This window comes from Meriones unguiculatus, chromosome X, assembly GCF_030254825.1.
Source record: "Meriones unguiculatus strain TT.TT164.6M chromosome X, Bangor_MerUng_6.1, whole genome shotgun sequence".
NCBI lineage: Eukaryota > Metazoa > Chordata > Mammalia > Rodentia > Muridae > Meriones > Meriones unguiculatus.
Genome location: NC_083369.1, coordinates 141,206,383 through 141,227,751, shown reverse-complemented (window position 1 = coordinate 141,227,751; position 21,369 = coordinate 141,206,383). Strand labels below are relative to the sequence as shown.

The 21,369-nt window shown below is 37.4% G+C and overlaps 1 protein-coding gene across 10 annotated transcripts in view; it reads left to right on the top strand.

The window, feature by feature from the left end:
- Positions 1-21,369, top strand: part of Bclaf3 (BCLAF1 and THRAP3 family member 3) — a 62,128-nt gene that overhangs the window by 16,088 nt on the left and 24,671 nt on the right. For 7 of the 10 annotated variants that reach the window (XM_060375323.1, XM_060375318.1, XM_060375319.1 and 4 more), the window contains 8 exons: positions 3,480-4,049; positions 4,776-5,426; positions 6,766-6,941; positions 9,689-9,800; positions 10,665-10,728; positions 12,254-12,369; positions 17,209-17,236; positions 18,669-18,764. In XM_060375323.1, coding sequence (XP_060231306.1) covers positions 3,480-4,049; positions 4,776-5,426; positions 6,766-6,941; positions 9,689-9,800; positions 10,665-10,728; positions 12,254-12,369; positions 17,209-17,236; positions 18,669-18,764 — 1,813 coding nt within the window. The remainder of the gene's footprint in view (positions 1-3,479; positions 4,050-4,775; positions 5,427-6,765; positions 6,942-9,688; positions 9,801-10,664; positions 10,729-12,253; positions 12,370-17,208; positions 17,237-18,668; positions 18,765-21,369) is intronic. The other 3 variants (XM_060375325.1, XM_060375326.1, XM_060375327.1) reach the window with 1 other exon arrangement.

Sequence of the window (21,369 nt, the reverse complement as noted above, 5' to 3'; positions counted from 1 at the left end):
GATCATGGTAGTGGTAGTATTTCTAGATTTGGAGAGTTGATGAATTTGTTTAATTGGGGCTGTTAGCTGGAATTACTTTATAATAAAAAGGAATGCAGTGACCCCAACCAGAATGAGAAATGTCCTTGAGGAGGATAATTTTGTTTTTAACCTAGTAAGAGGTTTACTAAACATCTCTTGAGTGTACGATTAGTTTTTCATAATGTGCTTCAAGAAATTTAGTCAGAAAATAAAGTGTTTCCTACCTTGGCAGAATAGTGGTTTTGAATAGCTCAATTACAGTTCAACTTTCATTTCTTCCTCTGGTAGGTAGTATCAGTCCAAGAGTATGTGTAATTAGAGTGGAATAGTTCAACCAGTTTATTGTACATCAGTCCCAAGTTGTGGCACTACATGGGCAAGTATGTCATTTTCCATGGCCTCAGCAAGCACACAGACTGGGTGGGGACAGCATCATCGTAGGCACCTTTGATATAGTGGGGAAAGTGTTGGGTTTCTGTTGGGGGCAAAGCACTCTGCATCCATAGGAAGAGAATAATTGCGCTTTGCAACTAGTAACTTTTTGGACTGACCTAAAGGACCATTATTATTTACACAAAAGATAAACCATGATTTTTATATTAATAAAGCTTAGCCAGCGTGCTTGTTCTGATAATACAGTGAATCATTGATCCCACTTTAGTTTTCATTTTCTAAATGTCGCAAAATCATGTTGTGTTTGGGAGAAATTTCAAAAAGAGAATGTAAAGATAGAAATGACTATAACAAGATAACAACATAAAGATCATTATATTTTATTCTTCTTTTAGTGAGGCTCTAGTGATGGAACACAGGGATTCTGCCAAAACTTAGTTCCTGATTTTCTGATTCCTTCTCCAGGGTTGGTTGTTAGGAGCTATAAAGGATTTGATACAATCCAACATATTAGTTCGCCACAAAGCACTCCCATGTCAGAAATATTCTTTCTCCCTTCTAAGATTCCCTAAGTGCCAGCACTTCAGAGTGGCTGGCTGGATAGATGATGCAAAACAGTCACAGGTTCTGGGGTTATGACACAGCTGAGGAACTTGAATCACTTGGAGTAGGCATTATCTTATTATCGTGGGCAGCAAACAAATAAGCCCTCTATTCCAGAGGGAGACCTTATCTCTGTTTCCAAGGCTGTTTCCTGGGGAACCAAAGTTGTCAGTGCCTCTACTCATAAGGCATGCTAAACTCTAGAGATTAGAGAATTGTCTCCTAAGAAAACTTTAGGAGAATTGGAAATGTTAACAACCATTATAACAACTTTTTCTAGGAGAAGGAAGCATTAGACAGTAAGACATAAAACAATGTTAGAGCAGTTTTAAATGTGAATTAAGGGCTAAAGTTAAATCTTGAATATTTCGTCCCATCTGGAAGACCTCTGCCTCTGGCTGCCAAGTTCTCTGCTTAGCAATGAAAAGAGATGAAATCTTCAGGAATTCCTCAGAGGCTTTAGTTGCTTTCCCTCCTTGATGAGGTATAGCCATCTGGATGGCAGAGTTTCTGCTTCTGGTCGGTAATATTTACTAGTATGTCTAGTTTGGTGACTCTGAAAGACAGTATTGCCAAGTCCAATGTAAATGTCCTAATGAATACTGGAAAAGATAGGAGTGTCTCCTTTCTTTTGTGGATGACACAGGTTTGCCCCTGGGGTGGGGGTGGGGGAGAAAGATTCAGGATTGTCCTAATTCTTTAGAAGCTTCTTAGAACAGGTAAAGTAAAAAATTGTCAGGGAACACCTTTTCCTACTGATTTGGACATATTAAGCCCTAAAGGAGGAGATGAAAAGTTAACAGGTCATATGGGGAAAAGGTTCTCACTCGGATGCAAAGGTAAATTTTATTGAGAGCACAAAAGGGATTGTTATCTTCCCCAAATGCAAGGAAGGTATATTCCTGATGAGCATAGAGATAGAGGAAGTGGGAGAGGAGGGAAGCCACCTCAGATGTCACTGGCAGATTCCTTTAGATTTGAAGAGAAATGGCACCTCCTCCCAACCCTCTTTTTCATCTTCTTTTTTTCTTTCTTTTTTTTTTTCTTTGCTTGCTTGTTTGGTTTTGAGACAGGGTCTCACTGGCTGACCTGGTACTTAATATATAGACTAGGATTAAAACCCATAGATCTGCCTGCCTGTGCCTCCGAACTACCAGGAGTAAAGGCGTGAGACACCATGCCCAGTCCTTTCCTTATCTCTAAGGCTGAGTAACCTCCAACATTTTCCATGAATATGGGAGTCTTGTCAATGGGAATACAAGTCTGCATGCTGGCAATCACATGAACACAATCAAGGAAGCACAGAAGACAGATACAGAAGCGCTATAAGAGAGAGCATTAGAGGTGCATTAAAACACACTTGGACCAGAGGTGTAAACTATTTGAACAGCACATATTTCAGTTGATGTGTAAGGGGGGAGAGTTTGGAAAGAAAAGTCAGTTTATACTAGAAGTATTTACGGAGGGATAGGCATATTGGTACACTCTTGTATTCCCAGCATGATGTGGGAAGAGGCAGGAAGATCGCTTTAAGTATAAGCCTTGCTTTAAGTATTAGCCTTGTCAGTAGAGATGGTACTAGTCAAGGTCAGCTTGGGTTAGAGAAGGGGACTTGTTTGTTTGTTTGGGGTTTTGTTTGGTTGTTTGTTTTTTTTTTGTTTGGTTGTTTGTTTTTTTGAGACAGGGTTTCTCCGTGTGGCCTTGGCTGTCTTAGACTCACTTTGTAGATCAGGCTGGCCTGGAACTTCGATATCTGCCTGCCTTTGCCTCCTCGAGTACTGGGATTACAGGCATGAGCCACAAGCCACAGCACCCAGTTTTTTGTTTTTTTAAATGTGTGGAAGAAAAGTGACTCCTTTTTTCTTACCTGCCCATGCTACACAATAAGCTGTTTCTTTGGTATAGCCTTGAGGGAGAGAACAATCCGTTGGAAAAAACTATAGAAACATTTCTGGGTGTGAGTTTAAATTGTACCATCATTGTGTTAGACTGTAATTTTAGAGGTCAAGTTCAGCTTTCTTGACACTCTTCTGAACATTTTTTTCTTACTTCACTTATGCTTGTTACTCACTTGGCTATTGAACGTGATGTAAGTTTTTCCTGATTGGCCCTTTGAAGTCACGACATCGACTTTTGCTAGAACTGGCTATTGGCAGTCTCTCAAAAAAGATTCTGCTTTCTACCTGAACCCTGTTCTCCTCTCCAATACAACATGTATATTTAAACCCGTTTTGATATATCAATTGAATACATTATTTTCTATGAAAAGAGTATGATTGGCAGGTAGGATAAAAGAATCGTTAACCCGTCTCCCTCACCCCAATTGACAATTCCAATTGCCTAGACTTATCTTGAGTGGGATGGTAGTGAAATTTTAGGAATGGTCAGTGTTTTAGGTATGTCACCCTAAAACAGTTGATTGTCACAAAGTGAACTAAACTTCTCTATGCTTGTTTACATAGGTCATTATCACCACAGTCTAGAAATTTTGAATACTATGAGGAAAGACATTTCCATGGGCACTATGACCCTGAATATAGAAATGATCCAAAAAGACCCTTTACTTGGAGAATGTATGATGAGAAACATGGACAGAATAAATCAAGGATTCCCCCTCGTGTGAATTCATATTATCGGTCTTACGAAAATAGATCACCTTCCCCAAATGTAAAGCCTGTTGAAAAATTTGACACGTATAAGCCTCACCAAGAATATTTCCCTGGAAGAGGGGATGATGACAGAAGATCTCAGTATATACCCACATACTCAGAGAGTGCAACAACCTACACAGAGCACAAAAGGGATTGTTATCCTCCCCAAATGCAAGGAAGGTATATTCCTGTTGAGCATAGAGATAGAGGAAGTGGGAGAGGAGGGAAGCCACCTCAGATGTCACTGGCAGATTCCTTTAGATTTGAAGAAAAATGGCATGAAGATGAATTGAGACACCACAGGGCACAAGAAGAAAGCTACTCTCAGTCACCCAGAAGAGGCTCAGAAGACTTTGACACAAGGAACACTTTTCAAAAGAGGTACAGGAAATCATCATTAAGCTTGGGGAATTTGGCATAAAGCCTGAATGTCATTTTTTGGTCTCAAATGATAAAATATTTCTTAAATAATGTATGTGAGCAGCTAGAATGTGTGTTTTTCCCCCCTCTCTCTCTCTCTCTCTCTCTCTCTCTCTCTCTTTCTGAGACAGGGTTTCTTATATTTTTGGTTGTGAGCCTAGCCTTTAACGGCTGAGCCATCTCTCCACACTGAGACAGGGTTTCTGTGTGTAACCTTGGCTGTCCTGGATTCGCTTGTAGATGAGGCTGGCCTCAAACTCACTGAGATTTGCCTGCCTCTGCCATCCTGAGTGCTGGGATTAACCACATTCGGCTGTGAGAATGTTTTTAAAAGATGTTACTTTTTTTTCATTTCTTTTAATTTTTTTTATTTTTAATTATACTTTATTTACTTTGTTCCTCTAGTTCCCTCCCTCCTCCCCTTCCAATCCTTCCCTTCCTCCCCCTTCCCCACACACTCCCCTCCCCAAGTCTACTGGTAGGGGAGGGTTTCTTTTTCTTCCCGCTGATCCTAGTCTATCAGGTCTCATTTTTAACTTTCGTGTGCCTCTATGAGTTGGCATAGGTCCTGTAAGTTGTCTTGCCATTGCATGCTGCATTTCAAGGCCAGATTGCTCAGTAGTCTACATATAAGAATTTTTATTTCTGTGTATTGCAAAAGTAAACTTTTTTTTTATGTCAACATAGGTATCCTGAGAATCATGATTTCAGAAAGTATGGCTACGTATCCAAAAGACCTATAAATGCAGCAAGGTATGAAAATAGAGAACCAGCCAGAACCCCAAAGTGGAAACCTGAGCACTCCTTTCTACCTTTTCAAGAGAAGGAAGAAGAGTGGAGCTTTGGAGCCCAAAGTCACAGATACACTGAGAGAGAATACGCAGAGATAAGTTCAGCAACCAGAGTGTCCTATGACTACCGTCACAAACATCATAAGCTCTCAGATGGTGAGCAGGGCTTTCCTGATGGGAGATTTCAGAAATACTTGAACGAAGAAGACAGAAAGTACAGTTTTCTAAGAGTCCCTGGAAATAGAGAGTCAGAGTGTTTCAGTACTACGAGAGGAAAAGAGACCAAGAATGAGCAAATCAATGGACCTTTTCAACTGTACAAGAAAGACTGTGTTTTCTCTACTAAAACAAATAAAAAGGAGGCTGAGTTGGGGCCTTGCAATGACAAATGGAAGAAAAAAATAAATAAAGAAGATTGTAGAAAAGAGAATGCCTCTTCTAGTAAACAACTTGGTACAAGCCCAAAGCCTGAAGAGAAACGCTATTCATTTGTCAAGAAGAAATCACTTACTGTTAAAGTAGACATGAACAAGATGGACACGTTTAGGTATTAGCTTTTTAAAGAAATGCTAATGTTTTTTTTTCATCTTAATTTGCATCTTCCAAGATGAAGTTTGTACTGTTGGTTAGTGTATATTGTGTATTCAGAGGATCACCAGTGTTTTCCTCCAAAGTCCTATGACGAAGATGAATTCTATAGTTAGTAATAGGTGGTGACCTTTTGTCTTCCAGCTCCTTTATCTGACCTCAGATAATTCTTGAGTGTAGGACATTTCAAAGGATTGTTTCTGTTTATGTAGTTATGTGTATTTATGTTGGCAGTGTTTATCTTTTAAAATATAAGCATAAGCTAAGGAGAGTTCAGCTTCTATTTTTTTTGTGTGTGTGTGTGTGTTTTTTTTTTTTTTTTTTTTATTGAGACAGGGTCTTGCTCCATAGACCTGGCTGTCCTGGAACTCACTGTATAGACCAGGCTGGCTTCAAATTCACAAAGACCCATCCTCCTTTGCCTCCTGAGTGCTGGGATTAAAGACATAAGACACCGCACCAGGCCAGCACCTGTTTTTTTATATAGCTTCTCAGGATGTTCCTTGCTGCTTTTGACATTCACAGAAAGGAACTTAGCAGGTCCTTATTTTATACAGGAGAAAAGTTAGGTTTGAGAGATGAAATGGAGCTCAAATCCTCATGTCTTCTTGGGATCCCAGGAGACAAACGACTTGATGTGACTCTTAGTATGATTTTGACATAACTGAGTTTAACTGACTAGGTTGTTCTTCAGCATAAAGACAGGATGAAGGCTATCGTGTGTGTGCACAATGCGTGAATGCTGGCGCTCATGTGCCATGTAGAGGTCAGAGAACAATTTGAGGAATTATTTCTCTTTTCCACCATGGATTTAGGGACTAAGCTTGCATGGAAGCACGCTGAACCATCTTGCTGGTCCAAAGTTAAATTTCTTAACATAGTTTCAAAAAATTATTCTAAGCTTCTCATTACTTAATGCTGAGACAGAATTTTTATAGTCAGGTTTTTAGGTTTGATTAAGGCTTTTAAAATATGGTAGTATCTCAGAGTGGCTGATTACAGTGTTTTGACAATATTGAAGTAGAAAATAGTCTTGATTTTTTTTTTTATATTAGGTAACTTTAATGCCTTGTGAGTTTGAAAGAAAAAATTAACTTAGAATTGGGATTTGAAAAGAACTCAGAAACATTCATCTGTACTTATCTTCTACTCGTGGCGTATTGGTTTTATAACATGTAATTTAGTGTCTAAATTATGACAGAATAAATAAATATGTTTTTAATGTTTAGCTATCTTAATTTTAACAAATTCCATCCTTAGCAAAATAGTTTCAAATTAAACATTTCAAATTATTTCAGGTCTACTTCTAGATATTCTGCAGAGAGACAGATATCACATGATTTGGTTGCAGTTGGCAAAAAAAGTGACAATTTTCATCCAGTATTTCAACATCTTGACTCAACTCAGAATCCTGAAAACAAACCTACAGAAGAATTTGCTCAAGAAATCATAGCAATAATCCATGAAGTTAAAGGTTGGTATATTTTACAAAAACATTAAGGATAACACAAAAATAATATACTAACTTTTCACAAGATAGAAATGCCTTTGATGACACTTGATTGTAATTAATATTTCATTTTAAGTAAGTCATAAATTAGGAAATCTGTTGGAGTACCATATAGTCACTCAAGTATAGTTATTTTTATGTATTTTCAATAAATTTCTGAATCAGATGGTAATAGATTTCAAATCATTAGTTAGAAAATGATCAGACTGCTTTAAATGACAGGCATATTGAAAGGCTAGCAAAGGAGGACGAAGCAAGAAAAAAACAGGTATGGATCCCAGAGAGTGTAAAAATCTAGGCTATTTTGTGATATTATCAACCCTTCCCCAGGGCCTTTCTAGGTCTCTGTGCTATAAGATTGTTCCTGTATGATCAGTGGAGGATTACATTCTCTGTGATATTGAAGAGTTAATGAGAGCTTTAAAGATTTTCATTAAAATTTTGCTTTTGATGAGTTTCCATTAATTGGAAAAACAACTTTTCCTAGTAATACTATATATATATTATAGATACTATAAGAAAGAGGTTTTCCTATTCATGGAGATAACCTAGAACCCCTGCACAGATGTAGCCCATGGCAGCTCAGTCTCCAAGTGGGTTACATAGTAATGTGAAGAGGGACTGCCTCTGACATAATCTGATTGGCCTGCTCTTTGATCACCTCCCCCTGAGAGGGGAGCAGCCCTCCCAGGCCACAGTAGAGGACAGTGCAGCTACTTCTGATGAGAACTGATAGACTGAGATCAGAAAGGAGAGGAGGACCTCCCCTATCAGTGGACTTGGGGAGGGGCATGCATGCAGAAAGGAGAGGGAGGGTGGGATCGGGAGGGAATGAGGGAGGGGCTTATGGGGGGCTACAAAATGAATAAAGTGTAATTAATAAAAGTTAAATAAAAAAAGAAGGAGGTTTTCAAAAATGTCAAATTTTTATTTTCTTCAATCTTTACCGTAATGAAACATTTTAAAAATAATTATTGTGGCTGAAGAGATGGTTCAGCAGTTCGAGTACTGGCTGTTCTTGAAGAGGCCCCACATTTGGTTCCCAGTACCCACAAGGAAGCTTACAGACTTCTGTAACTCCAGTTCTAGAACTTTTTTGGAATCTTTGGGCACAAGTCACACACATGGTACATAGATACACATACAGGCAGGACATTCATATGCACAATTAAAATACTTTAAACAATAATTATTTTCTCTTCTATCCCTTAGGTGAAGACATCTATATTTTTTGAACCAGGTCTTTTGGGGCTCAGTATTAAAGCTCTTTTCCTGAGACTGGGCATGGCCCTGAGTTTGATCCCCTAAAACTTAAGTTTAGATATGAATAAAAAATAAATTATACAGCTTTTCAGGAACAGTTTACCCTCTCATCTCCAACCCTTTTTTTATCCAAAGAGTATAGTTTTCACAAAGTATGGTAGTATTACAGAAAAGCAGGAGGGTGTCCCAAAACAGGACTAGTAATTAGGAGAGAAGATTGCTTGCATAACGTTTTGATGGTTTAAGTATATTCTCCTTTCTGTACTATGAAGAGCCTTCAGCATAGCTGATTTTAGAATGTCTTTATGAACTAAAGTTAACATAAATGTGAAGTGATGTTTGAAAGTACTATGTGGTATTTAAACATACCTTTTTAAATACTTGTTCAGAGATTATTTTGATTGAATTGTTAGTTGATTTTTATTTTCACTGTTGAATTGTAGTGTCTTAATTTTCTAGGTAGAGTATGGTCTTACTGTGGAGAAGAATCATTCTCACTTTGACAATGTCCCTCTTCTAGACAAGAAAGCAAACATGGCAGATAGGAAGAAAATCCTTGAATTCATAAGTCAGGTTTTTAAAAATCCTTGTTTGGCAGAGAAACACTTAAAGAGATGCTCAACATTCTTAGCTATCAGGGAAACGCAAATCAAAACAACCCTGAGATTTCATCTTACATCCACCAGAATGGCTAAGATAAAAAACTTGAGAACACATGCTGGAGAGGATGTGGAGAAAGAGGAACCCTCCTCCATTGCTGGTGGGAATGTAAACTTGTACAACCACTTTGGAAATCAATCTGGTGCTTTCTCAGACAGTTAGGAATAGTGCTACCTCAAGATCCAGCTATACAAATATCCAAAAGATGCTCAATTATAAAACAAGGACATTTGCTCAACCATGTTTGTAGCAGCTTTATTTGTAATAGCCAGAAGCTGGAAACGGCCCAGATGTCCCTCAATTGAGGAATGGATATAGAAAGTGTGGTACATTTACACAGTGGAATACTACTCAGCAACTAAAAACAAGGAAATCATGAACTTTGTAGGTAAATGGTAGGAACTAGAAAAGATCATCCTGAGTGAGGTATCCCAGAAGCAGAAAGACACACATGGCATATACTTACTTATAAGTGGATATTAGATATATAATATGGGACAATCATACTAAAATCTGTAAACTTAAAGAAGCTAATCAAGAAGGAGGACCCTGGCTAAGATGATCAATCCACATTCAGAAAGGCTAGCCACCCCCCCATTTTGGTTTTGGTTTTGGTCTTCCTCTTTCTCTTATAATCTTAGCTGTCCTAGACTTGCTATGCAGACCAGGCTGGCCTTGAACTCACAGAAATCCGCTTTCCTTTGGCTTCCCACGTGCTGCTGGGATATAGAATCTTTTAAGGGCAATGAGTTTCACATTGACATGGAATTTTTTGCTTTCTTTTCCAGAAAGTAGTTTCATAGCATCTGAAGTTACTCTTCACGAGCGTTTCTCAAGAATAAACAGACATGATGCCAATTTCAACCAAATGAATTCAAATTTAGATCCAGAATTTCACAGGTAGTAACTAAATATTGTCTTTCTGAGAATAAACCTCATAATAGATAGGGAAAGGTCTAGGTTTCTGAGCTTGCTTTTCTAAGCTTGGTATAGACTCTAGGAGTGCACTTTGTACATAAAAACAAGTGTAATCTAAGCATCTGCTGGACCAGTACACATGGATGAAGTAGGTTGCATTAAAGTCATGGACTTAACATCTTTTGAATGTGTGGGCCTTTGAAAATACTGACCTACCCAACTTTGATTCTGCTGTGTCTATAGTATTCGCCTACTGGTGGTAACACTGGATGATGTCAAGCCATTGAAATCAGAAGAGATTACTTCAAGTGGTCACAAATGATCCCTCTGAGGTCTGAGGATGCAAGCATGCCTTCTGCTGTCTGTCATTGCTACAAGCAGGCGGTATACCCTCTCTGGACTGCTGAGTTGAATCAGTGTTAAAATGTGTATCACCAAAATAAGAGTTGGAGGTCACACTTTAACCACTGATTAGAAAACCACCAACATTGCCGTGTAATGTGGTCCATAGGACATATGTTGCCTGTAGACTGCCATATAAATGAAAAGCATATCTGGGCATGGTAGCACATGACTTCAGTCCCAACACTTGAGACCCGGGGTCAGGCAGATAGATACCTGATTTTGAGTCAGGCAGTGAGTTTCAAAACAGCCAGGACTACATTAGAAAGACCCTATCTTAAAAAGAAAAAAAAAGAGAAATAAAAAGAAACCTGCTGCCTGACAGGTTTCTTTTGCTTTCTCTAAGACCTACTGGTTTTATTTTAAATTCTGTTCTGTGAATCAAGGTATCAGTGCATGACATAATTAACATAATTATTTAATTATATGCCTTTATTATTTTAGGAGAATAGATGTGTCTTTGGCTGATCTTCAGAATAAACAGACTACGGCATATGCACCAGATAAGGTAAGTGAATACAGTTATCATTGGTATAATACCAGGAAAAAGGATTTGTAATGGGGTCCAGAGAAAGAGTGAAAGATGTATGAAGAAAGGCTAACATTCAGGAATCTAAAATTACAAAAGCTGTTCAAGTGACTGATTACAGTCCAGGATAGAATGAGAATACCAAAAAAATGACAAAATTTTTCTTTTTTTAAAAGTATATTTATTTATTTTACATGTATGAGTGTTCTGTCTCCATGTACACCTGCATGCCAGAAGAGGGCATCAGATCCCATTATAGATGGTTGTGAGCCGCCATGTGGTTGCTGGGAATTGAACTCAGGACCTCTGGAAGAGCAGTCAGTGATCTTAACCACTGAGGTCTCTCTCTAGCACCCAAAAATTTTCTTTGAGAGGCACAGTTATTAAGGATAACAACTTTGAAAAGTTGATTTAAAGATGACACTGAATATTGATCCCCAAACTCCTCAGTGTGTGAAGCTTATAGAAAATATGATTGACAGCTATTTTTCTAAATCTAGCCTGTGGAATATGTATAAGAAATGCCAGGGAACTGTGGCATTTGGTGCTGCCTGTCTATTTGCTATAGAACTTAAGAAAGATTCTGTGGAATAAAAACTAGCAAAATAATGAAAATGATGCTAATTTCTTCATTATCATTGTATGTGTTCCTACGCAACACCTCCACTCCCACCTTCTATTTCTTTACTGATTATAAAGACTGCCATGACTAACCAGGTTGAAAGAGAAGTCTTAAAAAGCATGTCAAATTCTAGATGAATTGTTACTTTTTCCTTTGAGATATTTTTTCGTGAAAAGATTTTAATGTATTTCTGATGTACTGTAAGTAGTTTTTCACTTATGAAATAAAGTTTTTATTAATACAGATTTCTTAGTTTATTGAATGATTTTTTTTAAGAAAATTTGTAATTATCTTTATAGTCAACTTACAGGGAATTTGAAGACAAAATATTCTTAATTCTTGCAGTATGGCATGGTACATTTTAACAGTCTGTCAGATGTAGTTCAGTATGCTTTTAAAATAATCCATAAAATCTCTTTCATGTAAAAGTTCTAAATTCCCCCATGGTATTTTATAACTGAGATTTAGTTTTAAGGTTTTTTTGTAAGTATTTTTTCATATTGACTCATATAGCATTTAATATAACATTTATTAATTTTAATGTCTGTACAGTTTTGCTTGATTTATTTGTCAAATTTGCTGCATCCTTTTCTTCCATTTAAATTATTTTTACATTTAAGTTGTTTCCTCTTTGTTATTTTAAATATTTTTTTAAAGGCAACCCTTTTTTGGGATACAATCCCAGGAGTAGGATTTCTGGTTAATATTAAGAACTTTTCTGACTAACGTCACTTGTGTCTAAAAATATTGTATCAGTTTATACTACCATTAGCAGAACGAGTATAAAATAATTAAGGACTTTTAATTAAGTTTCTTGTTAGAAATGGTCTTTGTGCAACTAACAGTAATGTGAATGCGTTATCTTCTGTCAAAATTCTTTAGACTCTGGTCAAAGTAATAGATCCAAATGACTTACGACATGACATTGAAAGGAGGAGAAAAGAGCGGTTACAGAATGAAGATGAGAACATTTTTCACATGGCTAGTCCTACAGAGAGGTAATCAGTGAATGAAAACTCTCCTGCTATTAGGAGCTATGAGGAGGCTTTTGGTTTCAGCAGTTTTTACATTTTTGGGTGATTAACTTTAGTCTGGGGATTTGAGTATTTAGATCCATTTTCTGTTTATTACAATGGTTTAAGTTATTCACGAGTTAGTGGAGGAAGCTTGACTTAAATATCAAAAACCAGGGAGTGTGTAAATATTTAACGTCTTCTAATCTAGAAAAGAAGAGTATAACAGCTGTTTTCATAATAGTAGGAGCCAGGACCAGCAACTTTATGGGCAGTTTCGCTCAAGGAGATTGAAACTAATGGGTTTGGGCCCTTAGGTTCTGACTTAGTCTGAATGAGTACAAAATTTTTTGAGGTCAGTACAGTTCTCTTTGGGAATTCTTGGTTCCCTGAAGTAGGTAGGTGGAGTAAAACAGGTGGAAGACATCAGGTGTGTTGGCACATGCCTTTAACCTCAGCACCCTGGAGGCAGAGAAAGGTGGATCTGTGTAGTGAGATCCTGTCTCAAAAACTGAACAAGAAAGGAAACAGCAGAGGGAGACCTCACTTTGAATCTTTACTGACTCTGCCCACTTTACAAACTGCCAACAAATTTACAAATCTTTAGAAATCTCTCCATACTGTAGTAATAAGACCAGTTTATTATAAAGGGGCATCTGTACTCAATAAAGTCACTGGCATTTTAGCAGAGTTATGTCATGCATACCAAAAAGATCATACCATTTTTCTGTATTCAGTCTCATACCTCTTTCCAGGGGTCTTTAGTCATCTGTATTGGCCCCAGTCTGTACCTCTAATTCTGAGAACTAGTGGAGCCTATGACAACTATGTGAACCCAGATGATGAAGAGAAATAATAGAATGAGATGGAATTTCTAGTTTGGGCAAGAGTCCTTAATTTGAATCCCTGAAAAGAACATGAATATGAATAGGATAGTGCTAATTGTTTTTCCATAACCCTTACTATCAACTCTTAAAACAATTATTTGACTAGACTTAAAGCAACTCAAAACCTAACTAACCTTAATAAAAATTCATAGAGCTTGTTTTAGCTGGAATTGATGCTGACAGTAAGTTTGGGAATGATTAAAAGATAGTGAAACTGCTTTGCATATAAAACAACTGGAAAATGTAAACTTGTCCTTTGCTGGGTGAAAGTCACCAATTTCCTAATATTATGTGTTTACGCATGGTATCACTGTATTTAATGGTTTTCTTGGCTGAGAGAGCTTTAGAAGAAACACAGTGTATCAAGAAACAGGAATATTCCAACATGTACAATGCTAACTACATCATTAATGCCCCAGGGAATATCTTCACCCTTTGAGATGATTAGAGCTTGAATGCTGGCATTCTACTTGGGTTTGATGCTCAGCTCTTAAGAATCCTAGCTATGTGAGTGACTTGGGATAGGTTAACTAGCCTCTGTTTCCTCCTCTGCGAAATAGGAACCAGAACTATGCTTACTTCATACGGTGATCACAATCAATAAAATGTAGCTGGTTAGCATTAAGGTTGTTAATGTTAGCTTTGAGGACAGTGTTATAGCGTGAAACATGAGGATTTTTAAAAATTTTACCATACATTGCCATAAAATTCATTCTTTGTAAGTAAGCAAATGAGTTGTTTTTACTATATTCACAGAGTTGTGTACAGACCACTTACCCCCCAAAATATATTGTCACTCCAGAAGGAAACAATGCACCCAGATGTGACATGACCCCCACCATTTTTTTCTTTTCCCCTCCTCTGTCAACCACTGTTACACATTTTGTTTCTATGGATTGCTAGTTCTCAACATTTTAGATAAATGCGATAAGATGTTTGGCTTTTTGCGATGTGACTTCTTATTTCATGTAGCATGTATTTAAAGTTTAGCCATGCTACAACATGGATTTCTTTCATGGCTAAATAATGCTCCATTGTACGGATGTATCATATGTTCTTTTATTCATTTATCCATCGATGGACTATTGATTTGTTTCCACATTTTGGTTATTATGAATAAATAGTGCTGGGAACATTCGTGTGCAAGTTTTTGTGTGGTCATGTCTTCATTTTTATTAAGTATATACCTACATCTAGAATTGATAGTTAGGTGCTTATTGCCAAACTGTTTTCCAACATGACTACATCATTTTACATTCTTACCAGCAATGTCTGAGAGTTTCAAGTTGTCCTTGTCTTTAACAATAACTTTGGGGTTCTTTTTAGGTTTAATTTTGCTTTTTGTTTTTTAAAATACCAGGGCCATTTTGATTTGCATTTCCCTGATGACTAAGGATGTTGATCTTTTCTTTTAAGTGTTTCTCTGCCATTCAGTATTCCTCTATTGAGAATTCTCTGTTTAGCTCTGTACACCATTTTTAATTGGATTACTTGATTTGTTGCTGTTTAACTTCTTGAGTTCTTCATATATTCTAGATATTAGCCCTCTGTCAGATATAGGGTTGGTGAAGATCCTTTCCCAGTCTGTAGGCTGTCGTTTTGTTCTGATAACAGTGTCCTTTGCTTTACAGAAGCTTTTAAGTTTCATGAGGTCCCATTTATTGATTGTTGATCTTAGAGCCTGTGCTGTTGGTGTTTTGTTCAGAAAGTTGTCTCCTGTGCCTATGAGTTCTAGGGTCTTCCCTACTTTTTCTTCTAAAAGGTCTAATGTAACTGGTTTTTGTTGAGGTCTTTTATTCACTTGGACTTTAGTTTTGTGCAGGGTGATAAATGTGGACCTATTTGCATTTTTCTACATGTTGATATCCAGTTAGGCTAGCACCATTTGATGAAGATGTTGTCTTTTTTTTTTCCATTGTATAGTTTTGTCATCTTTGTGGTGTGCATAGGTGTCTGGGCTTATTTCTGGGTCTTCTATTTGATTCCATTGATCTAGCAGTCTGTTTCTGTGCCAGTACCATACAGTTTTTATTACTGTTGCTCTATAGTACAGCTTGAGAACAGGGATGGAGATAGCTCCAGAAGGTCTTTTATTGTAGAGGATTGTTTTATCTATCCTGGGTTTCTTGTTATTCCATATGAAGGTAAGATTTTTTTTTTCTTTCAAGGTCTGTAAAGAATTGTATTGATAATTTGAAGGGGATTGCATTGAATCTGTAGATTGCTTTTGGTAAGATGGCCATTTTTAACTATATTAATCCTGCCGATCCATGAGCCTAGGAGATCTTTTCATCTTCTGATACTGTCTTCTATTTCTTTCTTCAGAGACTCGAAGTTTTTTTTCATACAAGTCTTTGACTTGCTTGGTTAGAGTTACACCAAGGTACTTTATGTCTTTTGTGGCTATTGTGAAGGGTGTTGTTTCCCTAATTTCTTTCTCAGCCCATTTGTCTTCTGTATACAGGAGGCCTACTGATTTTTTTTAGTTAATTTTGTATCCAGCCACTTTACTGAAGGTGTTTATCAGCTGTAGGAGTTCCCTGGTAGAATTTCTCCGATAACTCATGTATACTGTCATATCATCTGCAAATAGTGATACTTTGACTTCTTCCTTTCTGATTTGAATCCCCTTGATCTCCTTTAATTGTCTTCTTGCTCTAGCAAGGGCTTCAAGAACTATGTTGAAGAGATAAGGAGAGAGTGAGCATCCTTGCCTTGTCCCTGATTTCAGTGGGATTAGTTTAAGGTTCTCTCTGTTTAGTTTGATGTTGGCTACAGGCTTGCTGTATATTGCCTTTACTATGTTTAGGTGAGTGCCTTGTATCCCTGATCTCTCCAAGACTTTAAAAATGAAGGAGTGTTGGATTTTGTCAAATGCTTTTTCAGCATCTAAGGAGATGATCATGTGGTTTTTTTCCTTTCAGTTTGTTTATATGGTGGATTCCATTATAACATAAGTTATATGAAGGCTCTCTGTCTAGATTACTGTTCGTTAATGTCCTGGGTTCCTTCACCAGTAAGCTTAATTAATGGTCATTTCAGCCAGTGTCCAAGACCTTGCTATTCTCTATTGGCTCCTCATTGTGACCAGTATTTTATTGTGATGTCTCCAGGTCTTACAGTGTTTCCAAGTCTTCTCACACATGACTTTTCTTAGTAACTCGTGTTACTAAGTATAATTGAGATGTTCTATAGGTATGGGTTGTGTTAAGCAGCTTAAAATTTTTATCAGTAAACTTTAAAAGGACATGAAACTATAAGAACTTTATTTTTCACTAGGGAACTTATGGGAAAAGAAAGTTCATATCAAAGGGTGAACTTAATAGAGGTATTTTTCTATACAACCTTGTTTTTGAGCATTGAAAGGAGATGGGGATATAACAAGGAAAGCATTGCCAAGGACTGTAGAAATGAGGCTTCCAGGATCTTTCTCTCAGGGAGACACTCATTGTCAGGGTTTCTTGCTCTCACTGTCAGGAGCTGGGAGCCTGTCCTTTCCAATATCAGAGCCCACAGCTTTGCCATTGAGGTGACTATGTTCCATTCCAGTACCTTACCTTCTCTTTGGTAAATAGGTTGGGTCAGGAGCCACTGATATTTCTGCCAAGTAGAATCTCAGGAAGTGGGCAGAACAGCCATTTATTCTTTTTCCTGAGGGGGAAAAAATAACTTCCATGTGTCAGCTTTAGCATCCAGGAATTCTGTCCTTGGACCTCAGATTGAGATCCCTATTGCAAGAAATATTGTTTTTCCTCTGTTGGTAATTTCCAGCTTACTTAAATACTGTTTATTGAAAATAACAGACTTAATGACCATCATTTATAATTTTAGTAATGATAGAGCATTAAAAATTTATTGTTGTGCATATCCTAACTTTTTTTTAACCCTTTTAACTGATAAAAGTAAAGTAACAACATTCTTTCTTTCCCTTTATCAGGAATCATCAGTGTCCCAGTTTTTCAAAGGTGAAGACTGTTTGTGCTGATGGATTTCAAAAGCCCCCCCCATTTTAAAAACTCAAATTTTTGAAAATTTGTTCAGAAACCTTACATAGTAAGATTGGAGTTTCAGGTTTTTCATTTTGTACATTCTTTATAAATATATCTATATTCTTCAAAGTACTTGCAACTTCATTATGTGTTATAAGAACATTGAGGCTTAAAGATTTTATGACAAGAAAGCTCATTTCTTACTTGAAATCGTAAAAAGTTGATTTATTATATTACTAATTTTCATAAAATGGTTTAATAACTTTATTAAAATATAATTTATACACTATAAAATTCACTCATTTTAGATGTATAATTTGGTGATTTTTAATTCTGCAAGATGTGTTATAGTCATCACGTTAGTTCAGTTGTTGGACTCGAGACAGGATTTCACTTTGTTGCTCAGGCTAAGCAGTGGAATTCAATCTACATTCCAGGCAAGCTTCAAATTTACAAACCTCCTGCCTTCTTTCACTTCCTAAGTGCAGAGATTACAGGCATATGCCCCCATGTCTGAAAAGGCTATTGTCATTACCCAGTAAAAGCTCTCATGCCTGTTTGGTTATTCCATATTCCCACTCCTCCACCAAACCCCTAATCACTTTATTTTAAAGATTTGCTTATAGGATAGATCATGATATAACAGCTGACAGCTCTAAATGATGACTAAGTGAGAGAAAGCAGAGTTAGCTTGTAACCTGATTTTAGAAGTAATATTCCACCACTTTACCATAAGATTATTACAAGAAAGGTATGCCCACCATCAAAGAGAAGGCTCATTGATGGAGATAATTAGGAGCCATGTCAACAGCCGCCTAGCGCAATCCTCCCTCTGGCCAGACTCCACAGAAATGGATTCAATAGAAGGTAATAAGAAGATTGTTGATTTTAGAAATAGGAACCTGGAGAATGGATACCATCGTGTTTCTGTTGAGCATTTGGGGTTTCTGTAGTTAGACTGCAAATATAGTTCTTTCTCTTGTTTCTGGGCCTTCCTGAGCTATTGTAAGAGTTTCACCTTGGCTCAGTTAAAGTCTGTGTTGGGCTAACTTGCCTCCTGGCTGTGTGGAGAGTTTGTGTTTTTCTTGGGCAGTAGAAACCCTTTACAAAGGCCTGCTAACAATGGGTTTCTTTCCAAGATGCATACATGAGTAACTGCTAGATTTATAGTCCACTTTCTAAGAGTCAACCATTGTGTTATACAGAGTGTGTTTTTTTTACACTTCTCACAGGCATGGATGAAACTGGCCCCTCACAAACTAGCATGGGTCATATGAGAGAAGAAGTATGTAAGCTCCATGCTCCTTGATTTGGTGTCTTAATCTTCCAACACATGTTGTAAATGGTGAGACTAGTTTTTAAAGTACCCTTTAAGGTTTATTAACCCATACTAATACTTTTCGTTCAGAACTATACTATGCAGAGAAAAGATGCCATTACTCAGAAGAGATTTAGAGTTGAGGAAAATCATCAAAACAGAAGAGACTCTAAAAGACCCTTTAAGGTATTGAGTGTTATTTTTCATTTCTGTCTGGCTAGGGGCTCATATATACGGGAAGTAATATTGAGTTAGTACATTAAAAGCTATTTTCATGGTATTCTTTTATTTATTTATTTATTTATTTAATGTCCATTGGTGGTTTGCCTGTATGTATGTTTGTGTGAGAGTCTTGGATCCCCTGGAACTGGAATTACAGACAGTTGGAAGCTGCCACGTGGAAGAGCAGCCTGTGCTCTTAACTGCTGAGCCATCTCTGCAGTCCCCTTTTGCAGTATTCTTTTAGATATTTCATAACTATAAACTAGTATTTCTGTTTTCTATGAATGTTTCTAGAATTTAATAGTGATCAATTTAATAATGACTTGTTTCATCAGGACTTGATTTTGAGTTTCATTTTTGCTAGTGGAACCCTTTTTTCAAATAGTAATGCAGCTGATTCTAGAAATTAGCAAGGGTTTAATTAGTAGGGCAGAGGTAAATTCCATTTGTAAGCAGATGGGCCGGTCACTTTTGAAACTGTTTCAGGAGCTTGCTTGGAAATGCAGCTGTCCACAAGGAGTGTATGCAAAGAGTGAGTGAGGAAGGTTTGTAAAATTGTTTGGAAAAGTTTACGTAAGATTGATTTATGTCAAGCAAAACTAAATATTCCTCCTTGCTCCCACCTTCAGCACAAAATGACAAGATCAAAACCATAAATACTTACAGTCCTTTTATGCCTTCCATACTAGACAATACATAGGACAGAATCTAGTTTTTTCTCGTTGATACAATGAATATTTGCTGTTTTAATGGTAAGAAAAGATAAAGGTACTGTTAGGAACAGATTTTATTTAACTGTCTTTGACTGTTATGAACATATGTGCGGATACCCATGGAGACCAGAAGAGAGTGTTAGATACTGTGGAACTGGAGTTGCAGGCAGTTGTGACCTACCCAGTGTGGGTGCTGGGAATTTGAGCTTGGGTCCTCTGAAAGAGTGACATATCTTTTATCTTTCCAGCCCCAGGAATAAGGTTTCAAACTTTAGATTCATAGGTGATTTTACTTGCCATCTTTTCCCCCTCACTGGTACCTGACGTAGTCACTATGAATCAGACAAATAAATTTGACTAATTAGAACATTTGAATATTAGTTTTTCAGTATGATTAATGTCAAGAATTCATTTCTAGTTCTTTTCTCTCCATATGTGTGTGTGTGTTTGTCTTCCTTGGTTGTTCTCTTTTTTTATTAATAAATTTTCTTCTTTAACAACTTTATATATGTATATAATATATTCTAGTTGCATTTTCCCCCACCCTGTCTTCATTTTCTCCTGTCTGCCCCCCTACTTTCTCATAAATCTCTGCCATATTCATGACATTTTGTTTTATGTCCTTCAGAATTTAACTTAAGGTTGTATGTGACCTTGGATTTGAAACTATCCGTTAGTTCAAACTGGTGGGTTCATCTGTGGCAACACAACTGGGTACTATGCCTCCCATTTTTCCAGAATTTGTTAGTTTCAATAGTTCTACAGTGTGTGATAGAGCTTTAAGGTCTTCTTTCTCCTCTGTAGCTATTAGGTATGCAAGTTCATGATTGCCTTGATTGTATCATGCTTAGAAAATGGCATTCCCTAGCCTTTCTCCCTTAATTTTTTTTTTTTTTAATTTGGACCACAGTTCCACTCCTTCCTCTCCTCACAGTCCCTTTCCTCCCCTTTTTCCCCTCCCCCTGCTACTTCTGCATTTCTCTTCAGAAAAGGGAAAGGCCTCCCATGGATATCAACCATCTATGGCATAGCAAGTTACAGTAAGACTAAGCACCTCCTCTTCTATTAAGGCTAGATGAGGAAATCCAGTAGGAAGAAAGAGTCTCAAAGGCAGGCAGCAGAGTCAGAGACAGCTCCTGTCCCCATTGTTAGAAGTTCCATAAGAAGACTAAGCTACACAACTGTAACATATGTAGAGGGTCTAGGTCAGACTCATGCAGGTTCCCTGGTAGGTTGTTTGTTTGTTTACCCTACCCATCTAGTCTTCTTATCTTACAGCTCTTATAGTTTTTTTCTCTTCTACCCCCATCAATAATATTCCCTGAGTCCTAAGTAGGTGGTACAAAAGTCTTGTTGAGGGTTGAGCCCTAAGCTATACTTTAGTTTGGCTCCTGGCACATAGTATCTTGTGCTTGTACGTGTCCCTACATTGAGCTCCATTTGATGCAAAGAGAAGCTTTTTCTCATTAATGCTGAGACAAGACTTTGACTGTGGGAATAAACATACATATTTAGAAAACAGTTTGACACTGTTAATTAGCTAATCAGTGGTTGTAGGTTGACCCCTAGGACCCAAGTTGTTCTCCTTAGTCATTGTTTTGTTTTGTTTTGTTTAGCCCAGTTTACAGTATTTGGCATTGGCATGGATTTCCCCTTGTGGACTGGGCTTCCAATCCAATGAGGGAACACTTGGTTACCTTTCTAATAGTCCTCTCACTATTGTACCAGTGGGCGCATCTTGCCTGGCAGGGTGGTGGTGTAGTTCAGAGCCCACAGCTGAATAAGACCATCGTTGCCTTATTCCCCCAGCAGCCTAACTAGCACCATGTAGCACTGTGAAAACTATCTGGCAGGAA